Source organism: Camarhynchus parvulus, chromosome 1 (assembly GCF_901933205.1).
Source record: "Camarhynchus parvulus chromosome 1, STF_HiC, whole genome shotgun sequence".
Lineage (NCBI taxonomy): Eukaryota > Metazoa > Chordata > Aves > Passeriformes > Thraupidae > Camarhynchus > Camarhynchus parvulus.
In genome coordinates this window covers 99,605,564-99,628,675 of record NC_044571.1, presented here as the reverse complement: position 1 = coordinate 99,628,675, position 23,112 = coordinate 99,605,564, and the positions used below count along the sequence as shown (strand labels likewise).

General features: G+C 41.7%; 1 protein-coding gene across 3 annotated transcripts; it reads left to right on the top strand.

Moving 5' to 3' along the window:
• Positions 1-10,621: 10,621 nt before the first annotated feature.
• Positions 10,622-21,442, top strand: CCT8 (chaperonin containing TCP1 subunit 8). Of its 3 annotated transcripts, none has more exons than XM_030953229.1 (16): positions 10,622-10,747; positions 12,509-12,599; positions 13,219-13,298; positions 14,515-14,664; positions 14,921-15,101; positions 15,794-15,855; positions 16,520-16,657; positions 17,094-17,272; positions 17,398-17,464; positions 17,545-17,632; positions 17,740-17,855; positions 19,080-19,151; positions 19,322-19,486; positions 19,888-20,007; positions 20,445-20,543; positions 21,207-21,442. In XM_030953229.1, exons 1-15 carry the CDS (start codon positions 10,688-10,690, stop codon positions 20,535-20,537), a joined length of 1,662 nt encoding a protein of 553 aa, XP_030809089.1. In that variant the 5' UTR covers positions 10,622-10,687; the 3' UTR covers positions 20,538-20,543; positions 21,207-21,442. The 3 variants fall into 3 exon arrangements, with proteins under 3 accessions (XP_030809089.1, XP_030809078.1, XP_030809098.1); XM_030953218.1 differs by having other exon boundaries at positions 20,445-20,569; XM_030953238.1 differs by lacking the exon at positions 20,445-20,543.
• The last annotated feature ends 1,670 nt before the right edge of the window (positions 21,443-23,112 follow it).

The following is a 23,112-nucleotide window of genomic DNA, read 5'->3' as shown; positions in this document are numbered from 1 at the left end:
ATGATAATGGAGACAATATGAGAAACAAAATTTTTAGTTACTTGGGGAAGGCCTTTAAAATTATTTAGGCAGATAAACAAAATACAAAAAATCGGAAAAGCCTCTGTCTCTATCCTGAAGATCTAGTACTGGTTTAGACCATCCTTAGAAAATTCCAAATTGGGCATCAAAGTCACAACATGACAAAGTGAAGAAAGAAGATTGCAGATGTCAGTGCCTCAGGCACTAGACAGTATAAGCTGTGGTCTTGATCTCAGAATCCTGCCTTTTTAGCTACTTATTTTTTTGCTCTGTATTTTCAGAGCTGAAAGAAATGCAAATCAGGTGTGGCAGCAGCTTGTTTCCAGAAGGCTGCAAATAGATGTTATTTATTCTATTCCTCATTACTTCATTTGGGTATTATTTCTTCAGAAGTCTTCATTAATTCAATGCAGGGTTTGCCCCTCTCTTCCGCTGTTTCCTATATTTTCCAATTACAGCCTAAAACTCCCATTTCCCTCACTCCTCAGTTTGGTGTTCTCCAAGTTTCCACCACCACATAGGTCCCGGTAAGTCCTTCCCACATGACAACAACAGCTGAACTTTCAGGAGCAGTAGGCAAATATTTCCAGGTATTTCCAGGCTTCTGTGCATTCTATTGGATAAGAGTTCCCATATGACCAAGCTGAAAACTGAGGAAAAGTGTTTTGCTAGCCCTTATCTGATCCTGCATTTCATTTCCTCAAGCAAAACAGAATTCATCATCTAGAGGATGTGTCATTTTTTCCCAATAATGGTTGTTTTTTTTTTTTATGGCAACAAAACAAGAAGGATCTCAATTTTGTCTTCTCCCATTGAAATAAAGGCTCTTGGATTGTATTTTGTTGAGTACCATACCAGTGTCACAACACGTCTTGATTGTACCTGCAATACAAACTCAATATAAACAGCACTGATTCCTTTCTGAGACTATCATCCTTTCCAATTTGCTTGTTATGAGGAACTTCTGATTTCTTGTCACTTGAGCAGGTGGAATCACAGAATCGTTTAGGTTTCAAAAGACCTAATACCATTGTGTCCAACTGTTCCCCCAGCAGTGCCAAACCCACCACTAAACCATGTCCCTCTGCCTCATCTAAAAGTCTTTTGAACACTTCCATGCTAAGGCAATACTCCTCTAAAATCCCTAGAAATGCTTTCCTGTGACTCAAGTTAACTGGATTAGCTATAGCAGAGAGAGAGCACACACTGAGGTAAGAATTCCAAATGGTAAGGAAATTTTGCTTTCCTGTTGTCACGATCCGCTAGTACAAGCGGGGGTCATGATGATTCGTTTTACCAATCTCAGAGTGCAAAAACAACACAGAAGGGGATTTCAGTATTAATCAAAACAAATGCACCTTTTATTGAGTGCCCACAGCAAATGCGATAGAAGGATTAAAAAGGAGATAAAGGATACAGAGAGAGAGAGAGAGAGGGGGGAAATATAGCTGCCAATAGAGAGACAAAATCCTTGTGGTCCGGCCAATAGATCTGTCTTGTCATGTTGGGGAGAATCTCAAAGTCTTTGGTTAACTCAGGGGTCTTTTATAGTCCTCTGCTGGGAGGGGAACAGGTACAGGACAGTGGAGAATAAGTCCATTGAGAACAAGTACAGACAGCCCAGTTCTGAAACAGGACAAACCAGTCTCAGCAGTGAACAGGACCCATTGTTTCAGGACTGGTTTCTATGGGAAACCAGTCTTGATCCAGTGAACACATCTGCAGGCAACACTCAGCAGACATCCCACTGCAGTCAGCCCAGCGCTGCCTGTGTTAGAATTTTAAGGGTCTCAGTCTCAGTCCTTGGGAGGGGCTTCAATCTCCGTCCTTGATGACGGTTGTGAGGCAAATGAGGGATTTTCCATGGGGGATCACCAAAGTTACCTCAGAAAGTTAGACTTTCTCTAAAGCAGGTGGCATCTGGCCAAGAGGTGGGGAAATTCATGGGCTATTGTGATGAGTGGGGATCATCACTGCTCGAAGCAGTGTACCGTGGTGGCACAGCAAGCACACCTGCAAACAATCACTTGGTGAGCATCCACCTCAACCAGGCCAGAACTCCAGTCAGGGTCTTCAGGGTCTTAGCCTCTGTCCTTATGATGGTCATGAGGCAAATAAGGGAAATTTTGGACTGTCTCTTACATCACCCTGTGACTCATGTTGTCATCAAGAGAGCTCCATCAGCAGGGTTCTGTAGTGTTGTTGTGAAATCTTCAGGACTCATCAACACTGGTAGCATATACCAGAAAACGGAGACAGTACGTCAGAGAGAGAGAGAGGGGAAAAGAAGGAAAGGAAAAATAGGAAAAAGCAAATAGGAAACAATAAACAAATACAGTCTGTCGGAGCGTTGGGGGATAGGACAGTCAGGACGGACAGAGACAAGAGATCTCTGAAGCCAGGTCGTGGAACTTGTGGTTTATTGCAAAGGGCCTGGGTGCAGGGCCCTGCTTGGAGCTGCCAGCCACAGCTCGGAGCAGGCCCCAGAGAGGAGAGGGGTAGAGAGGATAAGAGGGTAAGAGAGTAAGAGGGTAAGAGCGTAAGGGAGTAAAAAAGGTAAGAGCGTAAAAGGGTAAGAGAGTAAAAAGGGTAAGAGAGTAAAAGGGTAAGAGAGTAAAGTTCCTGTTACAATACAGCAAATCTTCTTCTGTGTAAAATATTCTGATTCTCACTAACCAATCTAGTACAAGATACAAACCCTATAGCATTTACATATGACCTATAAAAATCATTACATCACCATACTGTGTTACATTTTAAACCCTAAAGGCTACTCTTTGGACCCCTTCTGCCAAGCTAGTAGGGTCTGCTCTGACCCTTGGACCTGCCTGCAAGCAGAGGGAATTGTTTCATCAAAAGGGGATTACCTTCAGTCGGCCACACCATTGTTTTCCCGTTGTTCAGTAACTAAGGGATCTCAAAGCTGGCTTTCATTTCAATCTTGCTTATAGTTTCTATATTCTCAAAATCTTTTGCCAGACAATCATATTTATAAGGCTTTCTTGTTTCATCTTCCCTAACAACAGTCAATATTAATTAAAACAAAATTTTCAAATAATCAAAACAAATCACAAAAATCAAAAATAATTTTCACAAGATAACAAAAAATTATTTCAAAACACACATCCAAATTTTATTGTTTCAATATTTCAATTATTATTGTGTCAATAGCCTTGGGGATGTCCACAGGGGAGAGGACATCGGCCAGGTTGTGTGCATTAATTATAGATGTCAATTTTGTTAACTGTTTCATCATTCTCCAATTCATAATGAATAAGATTGCTGATAAAACAAAACCAATCAAAATTGAAATCAAAAGGACAATGATGGGATGACACAATATGTTCAGGACACTTGTGGCAGTAGGTGACCACCCAAAAAGAGTATCCCACCACCTGTGTTCGGCATCTTTCCTTACCCTTTCTATAACACAATGTATTTCTTTCACATTGTGATGAACAGTTACCAGGGTTTTCTGTCTGTTTTTCTTGATCTTTTCCAAAATTTCAATTAAATCTTGATGAAGCAACAATTGCTTTACTAAAGTAAGGTTCACCCCAATGGGGGTAGGCAACAGTTTGTGAATCAGTGTGTAATTGGATTGTAAAAGATGATTAGAAGTAACTGGGACTTCACAAGAAAAATCACATCCTGTGATTTTAGTAAAGTTACAAGCACAAAAATTTGAATGATTTTTAGTATCCGCTACTATGTTTTCTACAAATACCATATCACAAACAGTTCTAAAGCATGCACACCCAATGCCTACATATATAAGGACTGTTTCAGAAGTCTCGTTAGGATGAATTTCAAAATTTTGGTCTGTCCAGACAAATGTCTTGAGCTGTAATTGCATTACTTTCACAGATGAACCCCTGTTGTTCTCAGACAATACAAGATTCCAAATTAACAGTTTGCCACTTTTCACTAATTTGATGGGCCCATTCCCTATGCTCGAGAGGAGAGAGAAGAGCTCCATCATGATTCAGCCCTAATGCAATTATAGGGAAAATGGAATGCACTGAAGCATTATGTATGGTTAGTACAAAGGCTGTGGCTGTGTTTGTGATGGGGTTGTAAGTAAAATTCACTAAGTTCCACCAGGATTGGAATTCTTTTTCAAAATCAGTGGCACTGTCCCGAATTATTTTCTGAATTTCAGTAGGAAAGTGCCTTCTTCACCTTCTCTTATAATTGAGGCAGCAACTGACTGCATCCACAATTGAGCCTGGATACAGCTGAGAGCCAAAGAAACATTGTTTTGTGTAGCACCGAGTGCATCAGTTACCAATTTGTGGTTATTCACATTTATCTTTTCCCAGTTTGGTAATATGTTTGATAGCAACCACTGATGTGTTCCCAAAGTCAATAAGGACGACTGCACTCGTTGTTGTAATTTGGTCAAATATCTAGTTGTGACAGCCAATCTATTCATTAATACTTCTGAATCAATACTATTTAGAATTCCAAATCCTGTTCCCACAAAACCGGTTATGTCTCTTGTCGTCCGTCTTTTAAAAGGGCTCTGCTTTCACAACAGGTCATCCAGCCCTAAAAGGAAGTTTGCAAAAAAGGTGACCAAGCTGGCTGAATTTCTGAGACATTATTTTTTATCGGCAATTTGTTTAAGAGACCATGCTGGTCTCTTGTTGTGGACCTGTTTTCCTGATTATATATGGTCCAATTAAAAAAACTCTTGGGCTTAGCTTAACCAGTGGTTGGGTGGTAGGTGTTACCATAAAGGGAGGGAAAACATTATTTTTGTCATCGAACACTAGTATTTTTATAGTTTATCAGATCTTCATGCCCCTTGGAGTTCTTCTGTGAAAAAGTAAACACAACAGAATCCTGCCACCAAGAGGCAGAAAAAATTAGAATGATGGAATTATCCAGCATGTATTTATCCAATGCTCTTTCCCCAGAGCATTGGAGGCTACCCATGCATGTTTATTCTGAGGGGTTTTTACAACAAGTGGTGCTTGCCCTATAGTAAGGGAGGTCCACCAGAACAGGTTGTCCAGGATAATGTGCTGAATTCTTAGGATCATTTGGTACACAGCACAGGAGTCACTGTAGATACAGACAAGAGAGATATTCTGTACCTCATGTTGGAAAACACTCCAAACAGCTACCAGATCCCCTGCCTGAGCACTGCCTTCTCCGTAAGTAATAATTCCTTCACCAGAGGAAGTGTGGAGGGTTGCTGCCCTGTATCTCCACACCTTTCCCTCTTGTTTAGCAGAGGCATCAGTGAACCAAGAATTCGCTGATTGTTTGGGGGAGAAAGGAGGGGATACTTTAATTACAGAGGCAGGTTTGCCATGGATGCTACCCAAGCTCTCAGTTTCTTGTATCACTAAATTTTTTACAGCTCCTTCTATTATTGAGAAGATGTTACAATAATGTTCAATCTGAGCATACCACTTTCTAACTGAGGCCCTCTGGGCCACCCCATCAGGCGGGGGGTCCCAGTAGTGACTGTCTTAATCACTTTGAGAGGGCCTCTCAATACAATTGGTTGTTGTCGTCCAATTTTTTCCACTTCTGAGAGAGCTAAGCTAACCACAAACAATCCCTTTTCCCAGGTAGTGTATCTTTTCTCAGCATCTTTGAAACCACAGGAATAAAAACCAAGAGTCCCTGTAAGACCCTTAGGACCCTGCTGCCAAATGTGTACTAATAGCCCTGAGGAGGCAAATCCCCATTCCACGTGGATCTGTAGGATGGGTAGGGCTCAGTGCTTGATGAGCTGTTGCTTCAAAAATCAGCAATTGCAATGCTTCCTCCTGAGAAGGAGTTCAATCCCATTTCACCCCTTTCAAGTCATAAAGGGGAACAAATGGGTTGCTCTGGTTACTAAGAAATCTATCTGTTCCTTCTGTGACGGTGTTCAGAGGGGTCTCAGGTTGAGGGAAGAGACTAGGATCTGACGCCATGTTTCAGAAGGCTTGATTTATTATTTTATTATATATATTACATTAAAACTATACTAAAAGAATAGAAGAAAAGGTTTCATCAGAAGGCTAGCTAAGCTAAGAATAGAAAGGAATGATAACAAAAGTTTGTGGCTCAGACAGAGAGTCCGAGCCAGCTGACTGTGATTGGCCATTAATTACAAACAAACGAACATGAGCCAATCACAGATCCACCTGTTGCATTCCGCAGCAGCAGATAACCATTGTTTACATTTTGTTCCTGAGGCCTCTCAGCTTCTTAGAAGGAAAAATCCTAAGGAAAGGATTTTTCATGAAAAGATGTCTGCAACATCCTTCTACAGGAGATATAGCTGCTATGGTTATTTGAAGGAGAATTGCTGTGAGTTTAAGTGATTCTGGAAGGCCTCAAATCAAAGGGGTCATAATTTCCAGCTTTACAAGTAATTGCATGGGTGACTCAGCCCGTAGTTAATTTTCTTTCATGCACTATTTGCAAGCAGCTTTGTGAATGCTTTCCAGGAGTTGGTTGGGAGTACCAACTATGGCTAAAGGGTCTCCCCTCTTCAAGGGTTTCATTCCCCCAGCCCATAAAGCTGTACAGTGTGTCAGGGACCATGTGTCACGCTTATCTCCTGTTGTTAAGAAAACTCCATGTCCTCAATATCTACTGGCCTCCTGTTCACACAAATGAATTTGATGTTCCCCGTATATTGATGTCAAAATACGTATTCTGTCTCAGATTCTTGAAGGAGACGCCCATACCCCTTTTTTATGTTTGGGTCAAGATCCTCATCATCAATGTAGTTGTATTCTGTTTTAATCAGAGGTCTCAAGCTACAACAGCAGTGTTCCCCACAATTTTTCATCAGAGCTAATTCTTTCTGAGGGTAATTTTGATTAATGTGAGGAGCTTCCTTCTCCTCTGCCTCTGAGGACTCAACATTCTGTGAATTTTTAAAATACTCATCTCTCAAGGCAGCCCGTAATAAATGATTTTAATTTCTTTCTTCATCTAATTGCTTTTGCAAAATTTACAGTAAGTTTTGAAGGGAGTCTATTATAGCTTTTTCCTTACTTTGCTTAAAGTGAATTTCTATAGCTGCTGTAAGACAAGCTCCCAAAACTGAGAATAAGAAAGTTTTATTTTTGCCTAGTTTAAATTTTGTTTCATATAGTAAAGAACATACTCTATCAATAACATGTTCCAAATTAACCCAGTTATTTTGTGTCCATTCTTCTCCTCCTGGAGAAGGTCTGGCATTATGTTTAGCTGGTAAAACATAAAATTCAGCTTTAACTTTTGCGCTGAGGTTTTCAGTCATTTTGTGAAGGGACCAGAAAACCACTGCAGGAAGCTACAGACTTAAGTTACACAACCACACAGCCTTTGCTGTGTTTCCTTTTGCTTCCCTGGGTGGGTAAAGAGACCAAATCTGCCTGGGAGGTACTCCTTAGTTACTCCCAGTTGTCCCTTCGCTTCCCAGACAGTGCAGATTCACACTGTCTACACAAAAACAGTTTCCCCTTTTTGCACTATGAGTCTCTTACACCTGATTAGCTTGCAATCCTCTGCACAAGTGAGAGAAGCCCAGGATGAGGGCAATGTTTAACCCAGGACCTGTAGAGCAATGACCTAAGTAGTACTTAGCTGAGTGGATGTACTCTAGTTGATTAGTCTGCTCCTTCCCATTACATTACAAGTGACATAAGTACAGTCTGGGGGAAAGCTAAAGTAACTGCTGCTGCTGTTCCAAAGAGAATTATTCTTAATGTTCAGCACTATGTGGTTCATAATTTTCTTTTTCAGGTTTAAGCATGATTCTCTGCAAACTCAGCATGACCCTTAGCCTTCCCTCAAGATGCCACTCACATTTTTTTCACTGGCCAGCATTATTGGTGAAACACAATTGTTCTACTCACACTTCAGCAGATGCTTTTCAAACCCTTCTATTCCATAGCTGAATAAGGAAACAAAATTTAATATTCTGTCCTTCTTATGAAGTTCCCAAGATCTTGTTAAAATTTTACCCTCCTAGAATGTGACAGACAAGTGCCTACAGATAAGCTGGGGATTTCCATGTGCACAATTATAGATTTTGGGTGGTGAAAGTGCAGCCAACAGCCAATGGCCAACCCTCTGACCTTTGCACGGTCCTTTAGCATGTCAATGTCTATGCAGAAAATAAATGGTGTAGATGCATAGCTAAAAAAAGATCAAGGCCAAGTCAAAGTTGTGATTAGACAGTCCCAAAGAAATCCTGGTTGTAACATAAAGAGATGTTTTAGTGTTAATTCAATACAGCTTAATACATAGATATTGTCTATATTCATAGTCACAAGCATACATATATGTTATGGTTTTAGTGGTATTCTGGCTTTAAAAAAGGTAGGTAGCACAAGCTTTGATAAAAGCACTGTGCCAAGAGGGCAGCTCAGAAATCATAACATCGAAGAGTGTCTGGAGTTGGGAGGGACCCAAAAGGATCACTGAAGTCCAGTGGAGCAAGTACTGTGGAGGGAGCAGTCAGGTGTTGTCTGCTGTTGGGGGGTTTCTGTGTGGATGGCTGATTTTCTCTGTCAGAAGTACTGTTGTTGTTAGTGCTTGTTTTCTAAACTCACTGGTGTTTCTGGTAAATTGTTCTTACCTCAGCCTGTGATCTTTACCTTTCATGCTGCCTGTTCTCCGCTCCAGCCCATGTGTGGTGGGGTAGGGTGGGAAAGAAGGACAGTGAGCAGTGCATGGTTTCAATGGAAGTGGAAGCAATAAATTGGGGAGTACCATTCCTAAATGACAACACCTCTCAGCCACCTCTCCTTCAGGTGGGACACGCCAAGTGACCGCAGCCACTCCTCGCAGGGCTTCTTCTCAAAACCCTTCTCCATCTTTGTAGCTCTCCTTTGGATGCTCCCTAATAGCTTTATACCCTTATGATATTGGGGTGCGCAGAATTTCCCCAGCATTTGAAGTGAGGCTGCTCCAGTGCAGAGCAGAGCAGAAGAGAGCCCAGCAGAGCAGAGCAGGACAATCCCCTCCTTGGCCCAGCTGGCGATGCTGGGCCTGATACCCCCTAGGACACAGCCGGCCCTCTTGTGACTCATATCCAACTTTCCGTAGCCCGGAGTCCCCAGGTCCCTCTCCCCAGTGCTGCTCTCCAGTGAGCAGCACTGGGGAAAGGGACCCAGTCTGTCCATACATGTGGGGCTGCCCCATCCCAGGTGCAGAATCTGGCACTTGTCTTTGTTAAACTCCTTGCAAATACCTGGAGATAGCAGAAGACAGCAATGGCACGGAGAGAATGTAGATTATAATGAGAAAAAATTACACAAAGACTTGTAGAATTAGGGCAAAGTACAAGAGTTATTCAAGCATAAGAGAACTGTGTAACTTGCAGCCAATGAACCCTAACTCCTTTGTGTGCTGAAATGTATTTATAGTAAAAATATTTCATACTTAGCATGTGTTATTTGTGGAAGACCATTGAGCACCCAGACTTGTTAAATTCTGAAACAAATTGTCAATCTCGAGTGTTTTATTATTGGCATGTTGCACACCAAGTAACAAATCTGATTTTTGTGGACAATAACAGGACAACGGGAAATGGCTTTGAGAAGAATGGCAGATTTGTCTTTACAAACAAGCTGTGGGTCTGCTGGTAGATAAAACTAGCAATGGGAGATAAAAGAAACAATGGGAAGAGTTCCACTGACTGATGAATGGAAAAAGATATTTGCTTTTACAAATAAACTTTAGGTTTGCTGACAAATGAAATTAGACATTAAGAGATGAAAGAAACAATGGGGAAGAAAAACCCCTAAATTCCGTAAGAATTAAAAGTTAAAAGGGAGGGTTATACATTAGAAGGAAATCTTTGGTATCAGGCATATCGGGAAGTCTGTACCTCTCAAGTACCTCCGCCAATGGGGAAAGAGAGAAGGGAAATGTGCCCAGAAATCAGGCTAAAAAGGACGCTGCATCCTCCAAACATTCGAAAGATCTCAGGGGAATGCCCTACAGCCTCTCCCCTTATTAGAATAAAGCCAGAAAGGACTCCTCTCTCTCCTTTTTGGACATAAACCTCTGGTGTTTGTGGATTAATTTTCCAAACAGCTTCAAAATGAAAGCAAGCAGATTTAGATTGGGCATTGGAAGAAAAGCCTTCCCTGTGAGGGTGGTGACGCCCGGGCACAGCCTGCCCAGAGCAGCTGTGGCTGCCCCATCCCTGGAAATGTTCAAGGCCAGGTTGGACGGGGCTTGGAACAATCCAGCCTAATGGAAGGCGTCCCTGCCCATGGCAGGGGTTGAAACTGGATCAGCTTCAAGGTGCCTTTCATTGTGTGGTTCTATGATGCTTAGTTTTCCTATCTGTGCATTGTGCTTCCATTTGGACGAGTAGGTACTAAGTCAAACGCCTGACAGGAGCCGGCTCAGTTTTATGACGTTTATCACCGGTGGCCACGAAAACTCCGCACTGTTCCTGGAGCTTCCATCGCAAAGCGTACCGCACAACGCCCGCGGGACGGTCTCCTGAACAGGACAAGGAAAGAAAGAGGGAACCTACCGGCGCGCCCGGCCCGGCCTAAGGGGGCCCGCTCGGCCTGAGGGGCGGCCCCAGCCCCGCGCGACCCCGGCCCCGGCCCGCCCGCCCCGCGCCTGCGCGGCCCCGCGCTTCCCGCCGTGCCCCGCGCGCTCCCGCCGCCGCCGCCGTAGCCGCGCACGGAGCGGAGCGGAGATGGCGCTGCACGTCCCCCAGGCCCCGGGCTTCGCCCAGATGCTCAAGGAGGGGGCGAAGGTGAGACCGCCGTGGGATGGACGCGCGGATAGATGGACGGACGGGTGCGGGAGGAGTCTCGGGGTGGCGGTGCGGGAAAAGCCGCGGCAGGCCGGCAGGGCCCGGCGGCACCACGTGTCCCGCGGGGCGGCGGCCGGGGCGCTCCCGCCGTGCCCCGCTCCCGGCCCGGGGCTCCCCCGCTCCCGGCCCGGGGCGCTGCGGGGATCGGGGCCTGCCCGCCCTGCGGGGCGGCGCCCGGCGCGCGCGGCCTTCCAGAAATCTCTGCGGGCCGGGATCCCGCTGCCCGCCCTGCCCGGGGCCCGGCCCTGCCGCTGCGTGCCGCCCCCGGGATGCGCCAGCACCCGGCTCTGTTCCCAGCGCTCCGGCAGGGGCTGGGCAGCAACATTTCGGCCAGGCCCTGTAGTTGAAGCTGTTCAGAAGTATCCGGCTCGTTCTGCTGGGTTTTTTTTTTCTTTTTTCTGATACCTCTGTCAGCGATGCAGAACAATGGAATGTTTTCTGTATATTTCCTTGCCAGGAAGGAAAATACAGTTTTCACTGTATTTAACGTTAACATAATTAAGATTTTGGTAGAGTTGAAGGACTGCGTCTTAGTAAAGGAGAAGATTTCTTTGAAAAGTGGGCAGAAAGCAAGAAGGTGTGGTGTTTTTTCTTTTTTATTCGTAGAATCAATAGAAGAGTTTGGACTGGAAAGGACCTTAAAGATCATTTAGCTCCAAGCCGTATCTGGTCTTGGACGTTTCCAGGGTTGTGCATCTACAGTTTTTCTGGGAAATCTGTGCCAGAGCCTCACCACCCTCATAGGGAAGAATTTCAGGGCTTCCTAACAGTTTCAACATACTTTCTTTCAATGCGAAGCCATTGCCCCTTGTCCTGTCTCTCCAGGCCCTTGTTTCCCTCTCTCCAAGAAAGATGGAAAATAGGAAAGTTTTACTTTTGCTGCTACTTAATAGAAAGAAGAGTGAAGGTAGCAGTTCTGAAAGCCCTTTGTGTTTCTTCTTAGAATCCTTGGAGCCAAATAACGCCATACATTCAGGGCAGGGGCAGAACAGGGAAGCAGAGTGGCCTCAGTGGTAGAAAATTCAAGGCCAGAAGAGCAAGAGTTGTCTCCTGCAAAAGAAGGAGGCAGCTGGCAATCTAAGTTGTTTGATTATTTCTAGTTTTCTCCCCTTACAGGCTGTACAGTACTTTTTATCCTGCTTTTTCTTTCTTAAGGTCCTTTCTGGGGATCCCATCTTGTCTTAAGGTTTCCAAGCTCAAGCCAGGCTGATTGCCTTCTCAAGCACAGATATTTTGCTTAATCATTCTGCTTCTGAATTTTCAAACTACACATCCTTTGAACATAGAACTGAGTTAAATTATTTTTGTAGCATACAAAGGTGTGAGTAAAGAAGCATGTACAGAAACCCTTGCCCCTCTCCAGCTGGGTCTTGGTTGTTTTCTGTTTCTTTTTGCCATGTCACAAAACTTTTTTAGAAGGCTGAAGGGATGCAAACTGTATTGGGAGTCAAGTCACTGTTCAGATTTTCTCTTTGGAAGCTTTTTGTGCCTGCTGAGCTACCTTGTTGAGAAGGTGTACACAGTAGCTCTCACTGTCTTTGGGTAAGGTTTGGGGTCTGTTTAAACTGTATGTGAAATACCAAATGTATATTAATGAAAAACTTTGAGGGACTCAGTAGATTGACACTGCTTTGATGAGCAATTACTAGTTCATCACTTTTTTTTGTTAGCCTAATTCTGATCAGTCATTGTTCTCTTTAGCATTATTCAGGACTAGAAGAAGCTGTCTACAGAAACATCCAGGCATGCAAGGAACTTGCTCAAACCACCCGTACAGCATATGGACCAAATGGTAAATAAATCCTAAAATTACTGCTGCATTTTTGAGACAAATGCTGTGTTTGGAGGCTAAACATACCTTGACAAAGAAGCAGCTGTTTGTTTCTGGAGGAAACACATTGGACTTGCTCTAAAACTGCAAATATGTGACTGTTTATTTGTGACTGTAGAAACAGATTTTGTTTTGACAGCTCTTGAATTATGCTCACTGTCTGCTTTTGCCAGGTTTTTGTAGCAGTTACTGTGTTCTCTTTGAAACACGGTATAAAATATATGAAAAAGCATAAAAATTAAAGGAAACATGATAACATGGTAGGTAGCCATAGTGAACATAATCTTGTTCAGTCAGATATATGGAAACAAAATATTCTCCTGTGTCATTTAATTAAATTATGTGCTGGTATTTCAGAACAGAAAACTGCTTACTCAGAAATTACTGATTTCTCCTTAATGTCCTACACTTCAAGTATTATTTCACAAAAATGTTTTGAAGTTATTAAATTAGAAACAAAGCTAACCATTTTAATGTGCAAGATACACCTGAAAGTTAGGAAACAGTTGCTGTTTCCTAATATTCATAATATTGTTTGCATGAGGAATTATTTTTATAATGTTTTTGTTTTCCCATTTAGGAATGAACAAAATGGTTATCAATCATCTGGAAAAGCTTTTTGTTACAAATGATGCTGCTACTATCCTGAGAGAGTTAGAGGTAAGTTTTCTTGCTTCAGATGATGTCAGTTGTGGACCAGTGTTTCTGCTCATGGGCTGTTGTGGTTCTGACTGTCAGTAAGGAAATGTCACTCTGACAGATTATTTACATATGTCACTTGGGAAGTCATTCACTTTTTTCACTGAATTTGAGGTCCGCAGTGAAGAATATAATTCTTTGTGAAGCAGCATTAATAATTGTTTAATAATTAGTGATTGTTTAAAAAATGCTTAATAATTCCTTACTTTCCCCCAAAACCAGTAGGTTTAAAAGAGGATATGTCTAGAAATGCAGTGGTTTGGAAAAGTCTGCCTGACACAGCTGTTGAGTTAATCTCCCAGTGTTGTTGCTTGCCATGTTCTCCTGACTGCTTAGAGTCCATCAATTGAATTTAAGAATCTGAGACTATAGCAGCATCCTTCTGTAAATACTGTGAAGGCATGAAAAGACTTTCCTAATTCTTCCTGCGACTTCAAATTTATATTTGTGACATAACACAAATAATATTTTACTGAATATTATACTTAGTGATAGAGATTATGTAAGTATGAAGTATTTACTTAGTGAATACATTGTGTTGGTGTTCAGTTTGAGTAGAGTAACTGTGGAAGACTCAGTTGTGTTTTTAAAAAATACATAATCTGCATACTAGTGACCTAATCTGATACATTTCGCATGTTACTTTCTGATATAAAATGGCAGGTATAAATATTCAGGAATATGGTATTTTATTCCATTTATTTGAAGGAAAAGTAAAGCAGTGCAATCTTTAAGCAGAGCCCTCCCACACTCTCCCCCCTTAAAATGAAACTGTTATTTAGACATGTATTTTGTGTGTTACGCATGAATTCAGTTTGAAGTTCTAAGCTCCAGAATGTTTTCCTGTTGCAGAAATCAGTTGTGGAACCACTGCATCCTGGGAAAGTAGCTTAGAACCAATGTCAAGGATATCTAATGTATGTTGTAGTGGCAATGTTCAGTTCTCTGATTTTTAAAAAAAATATATATTTCTGCTTTTTCTTACTAGAGAAGTTATCCAATTAAGAATATCTGCTGCTTTCTTTTCCAATTTTGTGCATTCTTCATATCTCTAGGTACAATTTGAGATATCTGATGTCAGTCTTCCAAATAAGAGAGCTTAGAGGGAAGCATAGAAAATGCCTGAAGCTGGAGTCTTAGGTGATGTGTTAGTCACCAAGTGTAACTTCTTTTAAAGGTCCAGCATCCTGCTGCAAAAATGCTTGTGATGGCTTCACACATGCAAGAACAAGAGGTTGGAGATGGAACAAATTTTGTCCTTGTTTTTGCCGGAGTTCTTCTGGAGTTAGCAGAAGACCTTCTGAGGATGGGGTTATCTGTTTCAGAGGCAAGTTATATTCTCATTACAGTTCACAGAGCTTGAATCCAGATTGCTGCTGGTCAGTGTTCTTGGGTCATAATACTGTGAAATCATCTGCTTTCTTCCCACCTCATTTTTTACATAAAGATGTTTCAAGGGGAACCACGTATGATTGCTTGCTTCCCTTGTAAACTTTTGCATCTGTTAAAGTTTTATGGCTATTTGAAAAGAAGTTTAAAGCAGTGTGAAGTCTTGTAGTGAATATTTACTGTTTGCTGCACAGGTGATTGAAGGATATGAAAAGGCTTGCAAGAAAGCCCTAGAAATTCTTCCAGATTTGGTGTGCTGTTCTGCAAAGAACCTCCGAGATGTTGAAGAAGTGGCATCTTTGTTGTACACGTCAGTCATGAGCAAACAATATGGCAATGAACGGTTCTTGGCAAAGCTCATTGCTCAGGCCTGTGGTGAGTGGGGCTGGAACAGCTAAAAAACTGAGTGGGTTTGGTTATGGTCCTTATATTTCATGGAAGATAGGAGGGATGGTTTGTTCAGCAGGTTGGATTGGATAGAATACCTCTGAAATGAGGGTCATATTCCTCATGTTGAACTCTGCATTGGCATTGTAGCTCAGGAAAGGTTTGCCTTTCCTACTAGGCATTTCTAGAAATAGCTTTCAAGTCCTTTTAGTGCAGAAATCCATCTTTCTACCTCTTTTTACACCGTAAGGAAGACATACTGTGCTTCACATAAGCTGGTTTTAGTCGCAGCCACAGAACAGTGGAAGTAAGACTGTCGTTCTGTTGAGTTGTTATCCCTTTAGATTTCCAGGATAAAACCTTCATTTTTAATTCCAGTGATTTCTCTAAATACTCTGGGTTAGACTTACCTCTTGACTCCACCTGTATGAGTGCATATTTGAACTTAATTAACTGAACAGTCTGAATAAATGTTTCTTTCTGATTATTATTTTGTAAAAACAAAATTTCTCTTTATGCCAGTTATTAGCAGGTTATAATTGTCTTGAATTTAGGCAGATATCTCAAACTACTGAAATTAAGTAGTTCACAAAAATTCCAGGCATTATTTATGGTGTCATTGGTCTACTTTATTCATTAGGCAAGATTTACTCATTATTTTTCTTCTTTTTTTTCCCCAGTTTCTATTCTTCCTGATTCTGGTCATTTCAATGTTGATAATATCAGAGTGTGCAAAATTGTGGTAAGTTTGAAGCAGCTGGCTTTACTGTAATTATTAAGGTAAATAGTGTAATGAGGGTTAATATTTGAACTTCCAGAGAGTCTTTAAATTTGTTGTGGCGGGTGTACTAAATTTTGGAAATTAGTCTTTCTTTTGTGTAGTGCCCAGTAGCAGCATTCAGAAACAGAAATCATTAATATTGGAAGTAATTTAAAATGGGAACCTGTTAGACAATGTTTGTGGTTGCTGAATAAGCTGCAGTCTTATACTTAGGGTGTTAAATCCAAATGCTTGTGAGGTCTGCTTTTCAGGCAGAGTAGGGCAGCTTTCTGAGCACAAATGGTCAGTAATACAATGTTCCCCCATTCATAGAATCAAAGAACAGTTTGTTTTGGGCTGGAATGTGTCTTAAAGATCACCCAGTTCCAGTTGCAGCCCCCTGCCATGGGTAGGGACATCATCCACTAGACCAGGGTGCTCCAAGCTCTCTCCAGCCTGGCCTTGAACACTTCCAGGGATGGGGCAGCCATAGTTTTGGGCAGCCAGGGCGTCACCACCCTCACAGGGGAGATTTTTTCCTGATATTTAATCTAAACTTACTTTCTTTCAGTGAGAAACCATTCTCCCTTGTCCCGTCACTACTTGCCCTTGTAAAAAGTCTCAGATGCCATTTATTTCCTTTCAGGGTGCTGGTATTTCTGCTTCCTCAGTACTGCATGGCATGGTTTTTAAAAAAGAAACTGAAGGAGATGTTACTTCTGTCAAAGATGCAAAAATAGCTGTGTATTCCTGCCCTTTTGATGGTATGATAACTGAAACTAAGGTATGTTATAGCTCAAAATAAGTTACATCTCTATTTATGCATATGTGCTCTTATTTTTAGACTTAGCTATAAATATTCTGGACACTTGATGATTGAGATATTTTGGTGAATATTGATTTTCTTAGTATAGAAAAGTTCTGAACCTTGATTGTTTCACAGGGTTTTTGAGATAGGGGAGATGGTCTTGGTTTTTTTGGGTCATTTCAGCCAAGCTACGGCTTGAATTTCTGAACCCCAAAGTTATCTAGAATTGCCTGGTGATTTCCTTTTTTTTTTTTTTTCTCTCTTGTTTTACCTTTTTGCTTGGGGAGTGTGTCAGTATTGCAAAACAGAATGACTTAAGGTTTACAGATAGGTTGGGAGACAAAATGTTTTGTCAGAAACTTGTAGGTATGTGGTTTAATGCTCAATTTTAACAGTGTATGTGTTTTACTAGGGCACTGTCCTAATAAAGAATGCTGAAGAACTGATGAATTTCAGTAAAGGAGAAGAAAATCTAATGGATTTGCAAGTCAAGGCTATTGCTGATAGTGGTGCAAATGTAGTAGTAACAGGTGGCAAAGTGGCAGATATGGCTCTTCATTATGCCAACAAGTACAATCTTATGTTAGTAAGGTAAGTACTGGGAGAGCATGAAGAGCATGAAAACGTTTGAACTACCAGATTTATGAAATGTACTTGCCAAGTTAAGACAATACTTCTGCATGTGTTAACATTGTTATGGAAACTTGTTTTTAAAGGTTGAACTCCAAGTGGGACCTGAGAAGACTATGTAAAACTGTTGGTGCAACAGCCCTACCCAGACTGGTATGTATTTCCCAAGTGAGGTGCAGGAGGATGAGAACTGATGAGCGGGTTCAGTTCTTTAATCATGTTTCTCTTTCTAGACTCCCCCCACTCTTGAAGAAATGGGTCACTGCCATAGTGTGTATTTATCAGAGGTTGGGGATACACAGGTTGTGGTGTTTAAGCATGGTATGTATGTTCTGTAGAACTGCTCACACTGCTGTTCTCAAGTGTGTTTGTATGTCTTTTGGATAAAAGATTAATGAATTAATTCAGTAATGCATGTCTCTGAACAGAAAAGGAGGATGGAGCCATTTCTACTATCCTCATTCGTGGATCTACAGACAATCTGATGGATGACATAGAGAGAGCTGTGGATGATGGTGTCAATACTTTCAAAGTACTCACAAGGGTAAGTAATGAGAACACTTGGGTTATCAAAAGTGAGCAGTGGGTCAGTTTGAGGCAAGGCTTGAGCCTGCTCTGTGCTCATTCGCTACCACAGCTATAGATATTAATCTGCCTAGGTGCCTTCTGGAGCTGGAGAGTGGCTGTGTGGTACTGAGGTGTGGAGGGCTGTGTAGGGAAGATGGCTGTTGTTGTGGACACAGGGTACATAGAAGGTGGTGTTTAACATGGACTGCACTCAGTTTTCCACTGATGAGTGAGTGCTTTGAGGTGGATTACCTTTACCACTTTTTAAAGACAGTCAGCTCTTTTTTGACTTACTCCCTAAATGTTTTGTAATGTTCCTTGGAAACCAGGCACAGAAGAATAGCTAGATAGCTTTGTCACTTGGGATCAGGAGAAACTGATTGGTTGCAGACTCAGTTTCTAGTTCATTGGTGATAATTCATGCTTCCTCCACATAATACAGGTAGGTTTTTATGGATGGAAGAACTCGGTTTTACAGAGGATTTTTTTTGTGTGAGCAGTTTATGTGGTCCTAAATATTATTTCATTTTTATTCTTTTTATACAAAAATAAATGTTCCTGTATTTACTTGGAAAACAGCATGCAAAAATTGTTAAAACTGTTAGAATTGTAATATCCTCTACATACCAAGACATGGACATTGATTTTGAGTATAACAATGATGTGCGTTTATGATTGTCTCCAGGAGTTGTCCTGTTTTAAGATTGATGATGATTACTTTGTGGGCTAAGAGACCAGAGTTAAAAAGTAAATTCTGGTTTGCCAAAGGATGTACAAAATTAATTTAAAATGCAAGAAAACAAAATGTCCCAACACTTTATAATACCTGTTGACATATTAAACTTAGTGTACAGTAGATTGGTTTCCTGCATGATATTTCCCACCAAAATAATGGAAAAAATGAGAAAATTAACCAGGAATTGAATAAAAAAAAAAAAAAGCCAAAAAATCCGAGAGACAAAACCCACTGCATTATTATTTTGGTTTTTACAAAAGAGGCTGTTTTTCTTGAAAGACATTGGAATGAATGAATCAGTCCTGGTAGATTTTCCTTATAATGCATGTTTGTTCTGAAGTGGGTTCTTAATAAGTGTGGAATAAAGTTCTGTTGCACTCTTGATAGACTAGAAAAATCCTAAAAAAATAAGAAGTAATGGATGCTTTAAGCAAAACATTGTGTTTTGGTGTGGTCTTTCCACAGGATAAACGTCTTGTTCCTGGAGGTGGTGCAACAGAGATTGAATTAGCCAAGCAGATCACATCTTATGGAGAGGTGAGGCAAACAGGCTTCTTGGCTTTTCATCTTCACACACACATCTTACAAAAAAATACAAATATTATTTCATACCAACATACATATTTATGTAATAACAAGTGTGGGGGGAAATGCCTCCCTGTCTTACAGTTTTTGAAATGCTGACATGGTTTTCACCTTCATTTTAGACTTGTCCTGGGCTTGACCAGTATGCCATCAAGAAGTTTGCTGAGGCATTTGAAGCCATTCCTCGAGCACTGGCAGAAAACTCTGGAGTAAAGGCTAATGAGGTCATATCCAAACTTTATGCCATGCATCAGGAAGGGAAGAAGAATGTTGGATTTGATATTGAGGTAAATAGTCTCTGATGTTACTTGTTGCCCTGCAGTGCAGGGTTGTACTTCATAGTACTTCTATCAGTATGAAGTATTTATAGAATATTTTAAATTGTTGGGAGCTCTGTGTTGCACAGTCTGGAATAATGACTTTTTGGAATTGAAATCTTTAAATGTTATTTTTATCAGCAAACAGTTCAGTTCAGTATAGTATAATGGCCTTATGTCAGAGGTGGAGGGGGATACTGAACTAATGCGACAGGCAGTAGGTCTTCAGAAATTACTGACTTTGTCTTTCTGCTAATGGATTAGGAATGAAGGTTTTCTAAAGGGACAAGATTAGATTAGAAAAGTGATACCACCTCACTTAGGTGAAAGCCTAAGAAAATTTTGAATAATGTTTTTCCCCCATCTGACAGGCTGAAGCTGCTGCAGTGAAGGACATGTTGGAAGCTGGTGTGTTAGACACGTATCTTGGAAAATTCTGGGGTATCAAGCTAGCTACAAATGCAGCAGTAACTGTCCTAAGGGTTGATCAGGTAAGTTTATGTGCATTTGGGTGCTGAATTAAAACCTGACAGTATCCTCCTGCAAGTAGGTAGAATCTCCTGCAAATGGAAGGTGTAAACATAATGCTACTTGAGAATGTGGTTTGTTCATTTCTGGAAGCCAGAAAGGCATTTGTTCAAGAGCTTGTAATCTGGAATGTGGCTGCTTCTATAGCAGTACTGTTAATGTTTGTTGAGATATATTTTTTAAAAGATTTTGTTGATATTTTGAAAAAAGTTTATATTTGTATCCAGAGAGTTACCCTAACTTCTGTAGGAACAAGCTTAGTAGAAGAAACTTCTCTCCTCTATTTTTACATGAAAATCCAATTTTTAGGAAAAATAGAGGTTACAGTCTTGAGGATGAAAATCTTTCATTATTTTGTGAAACGTCAGCAAAAATGAATTTGCATGTAAAATTTTTGTAGATTATTATGGCAAAAACAGCAGGCGGTCCAAAAGCCCCTAAGCAACAAGGACATTGGGATAAGGATGACTGGAAAGATGAGCCTGAAAACTAGAGTGCAGTAAGCTCTGTGTCTCTAGCAGAGAGGTATCTGTGAGTGCATGCATGAGTTCATTGACAAGCACATGGAGATTGTATGCTCCTTGAGAACACGTAACACTGCTGTCTTCTGCTGTTTGCTGATTGCTGCATCCTGCATTTGTGCCCTTTGCAAATGGATTCTGCTCCTGAATCCAGATTTTCATGGAAGGGATGATAAGTGCAAGTTCAGATTTACCTTACTTGTCCATGTAGCCAGGGCAGAGAATGAGCTTCAATGTGGTAGGACTGATGGACTTCATGGTTTTGAAGTGTGATACTTGGAGACAATAATTGAGAACAATAGCTTTGATAGTCCTTTCTGTAGTCTGCACCCTGTAATAGTCTGTCTGCTCTTGGCCTATTTAGGCACTCACTTTCTGTAGACTAACTGAAGTCTTACTTTGCATGCAAAAATGAGGTAAAACACCTTTTTTTACTGTATCAGGGCTCAGCCTCTACCATTCTCAAGTAAGACAAAAAACTTGTTAATATCTCAGTTAGATGGATATTCACTGGCTTGGGTTCAGAGTAGGGAAATTGCATGAATGTAGTGAATGCTAGCAGTCAGCATCATGCAGCTGTAGGAGAAGGGTACAAGCCTGATTTTAACATTAGCTTTTTCTACTTCTCTATTCTCTTCAAGATCATTATGGCAAAACCAGCTGGTGGCCCAAAACCTCCATCAGGAAAGAAAGACTGGGATGAAGACCAAAATGATTGAACAATTTAACTGTATTTCTTAAGTGACATGACTTTGTGAGTTTTTTAATATCCCAGTTGGAGCCTGTCACAGTGTTTTGCTCTTGCCTTTAAATTATGAACAGTGTCCAGTGGAGTGCAGAACTTCAAACACTTCAATAAACATACTCACTGTTAAAATGTTGAGTTACTTCATTTGGAGCTGGCATGACATGTCGTTCCCAATCTGTGGATGTGCGGGGGATGAATGACACTGTGCATGTGATGGGCTGACCCTTGGCTGGCTGCCTGACCCTCTCGCGATGAAGAAGGAGGCAGAACTTCTCAGGGGCTGAGTGAAAGGGGGAGATCACATACCAGTTCCTGTTGCAGGCACAAGAGACTCCATGTGCAGGGGGGCTGACCATGAGCCTGCTGCAGGGAGCTCATGAGCCACGTTTGTTGTGGCTCTTTGTGCTCTTATTTGTGCTCCTTGGCAGGTACTTGAGTGTAAACAGTCAAGTGAATGTTGAAATAATTAAGTGCTGACAGCCCCTCTCCTGAGACCCCACTTGGAGCGCTGTGTACAGATGTGGTGCCTCAAACATAAGAGAGACAGCACTGTTAAAATGAGTCCAGAGGAAGGCACCAAGTTGATAAGGGGACTGAGCACCTTCCCAATGGACAGGGGCAGAGAAAGTCAGGGCTGTGCAGCCCGGAGAAGAGAAGGTTGTGTGGAAACCTCACAGCACCTTCCCATGTCTGAAGGGGCTACAGGGAAGTTGGAGAGGGACTCTGCATCAGGGAATATAGTGACCTGACAAAGGGGAGTGCCTTCAAACTGAAACAGGGGAAATTCAGAAAAAATTCTGCCCTGTGAGGGTTGTGAGGCCCTGCCACATGTTGCCCAGAGACACTCTGGCTGCCCCACACCTGGAAGTGTTCAAGGCCAGGCTGGATGGGGCTTGGAGCAACCTGGTCTAGTGGGAGATGTCCTTGTCCATGGCAGGGGTTTGGAACTGGATGATCTTTAAGGTCCTTTCCCATACAAACCAACTTATGATTCTATGATTCATTTTTTTTTACTTGCATCTCTCACCTCACTCTTTTAATTCCCCACGCTCTCAAAAGGGCATCCTGACAGCAGTGAACTGCATCACATTCTAATGACTTTAAATGCTGAGCAGCACTAGCCAGTATGATGCAGAGGACTGGAATCTTTCAGCTGAAGCCCTCTGTTAAGATTAATCTTAGGAAGTAAACAGCTTATGTGTCTCCAAGTAGCTTGAAAGGAGAACTGCACTTGAAATCTAAGCCACTTCAATAATTAATCCTTTTACTACTCTTGCCAGTGCTACTCTATCTCACAACCAGAAGGGAGTGGAAGGCTAAATCAAGTCTGGAGCTGTCTTATGCCTAAATAAGGCTGCCATGCAACAGCTCTACTAATGCTGGCTTTATAGTCAGTTGTTGGTGAGGCTGAAAAATAAACTCAGCAAGTTTTCAGAAGGATTGGCATACTGCTATAGTCAGCTGCACGAGGGCCACTGCTGATGGCTCTAAGGGTTACAAGAACAAGATGCCCATTTCTTAGTAAGGCTCTTGTGAAAAATGCACTGAATGCAAGCAGCTGCTGCTCTAGCGTGGCAGACCCAAGATTTTATTCACATGAAAGCCAACATGAAGCTTGTGGAGGAGAAAATTTCAAGTTACAAGTCAGTGCAGGACTACTGGTACTTAAGCCTGCTGTGTGGAAAGGCTGCATGGGGCTGCTTGTAGTGAGAGTGGGCCAAGCACTCAGCCTTGCCAAAGCACCAGCAAAAGAATTCCTGGAGCATTTGCAAACTTGAGAGCTCCTCTATTGGACATAA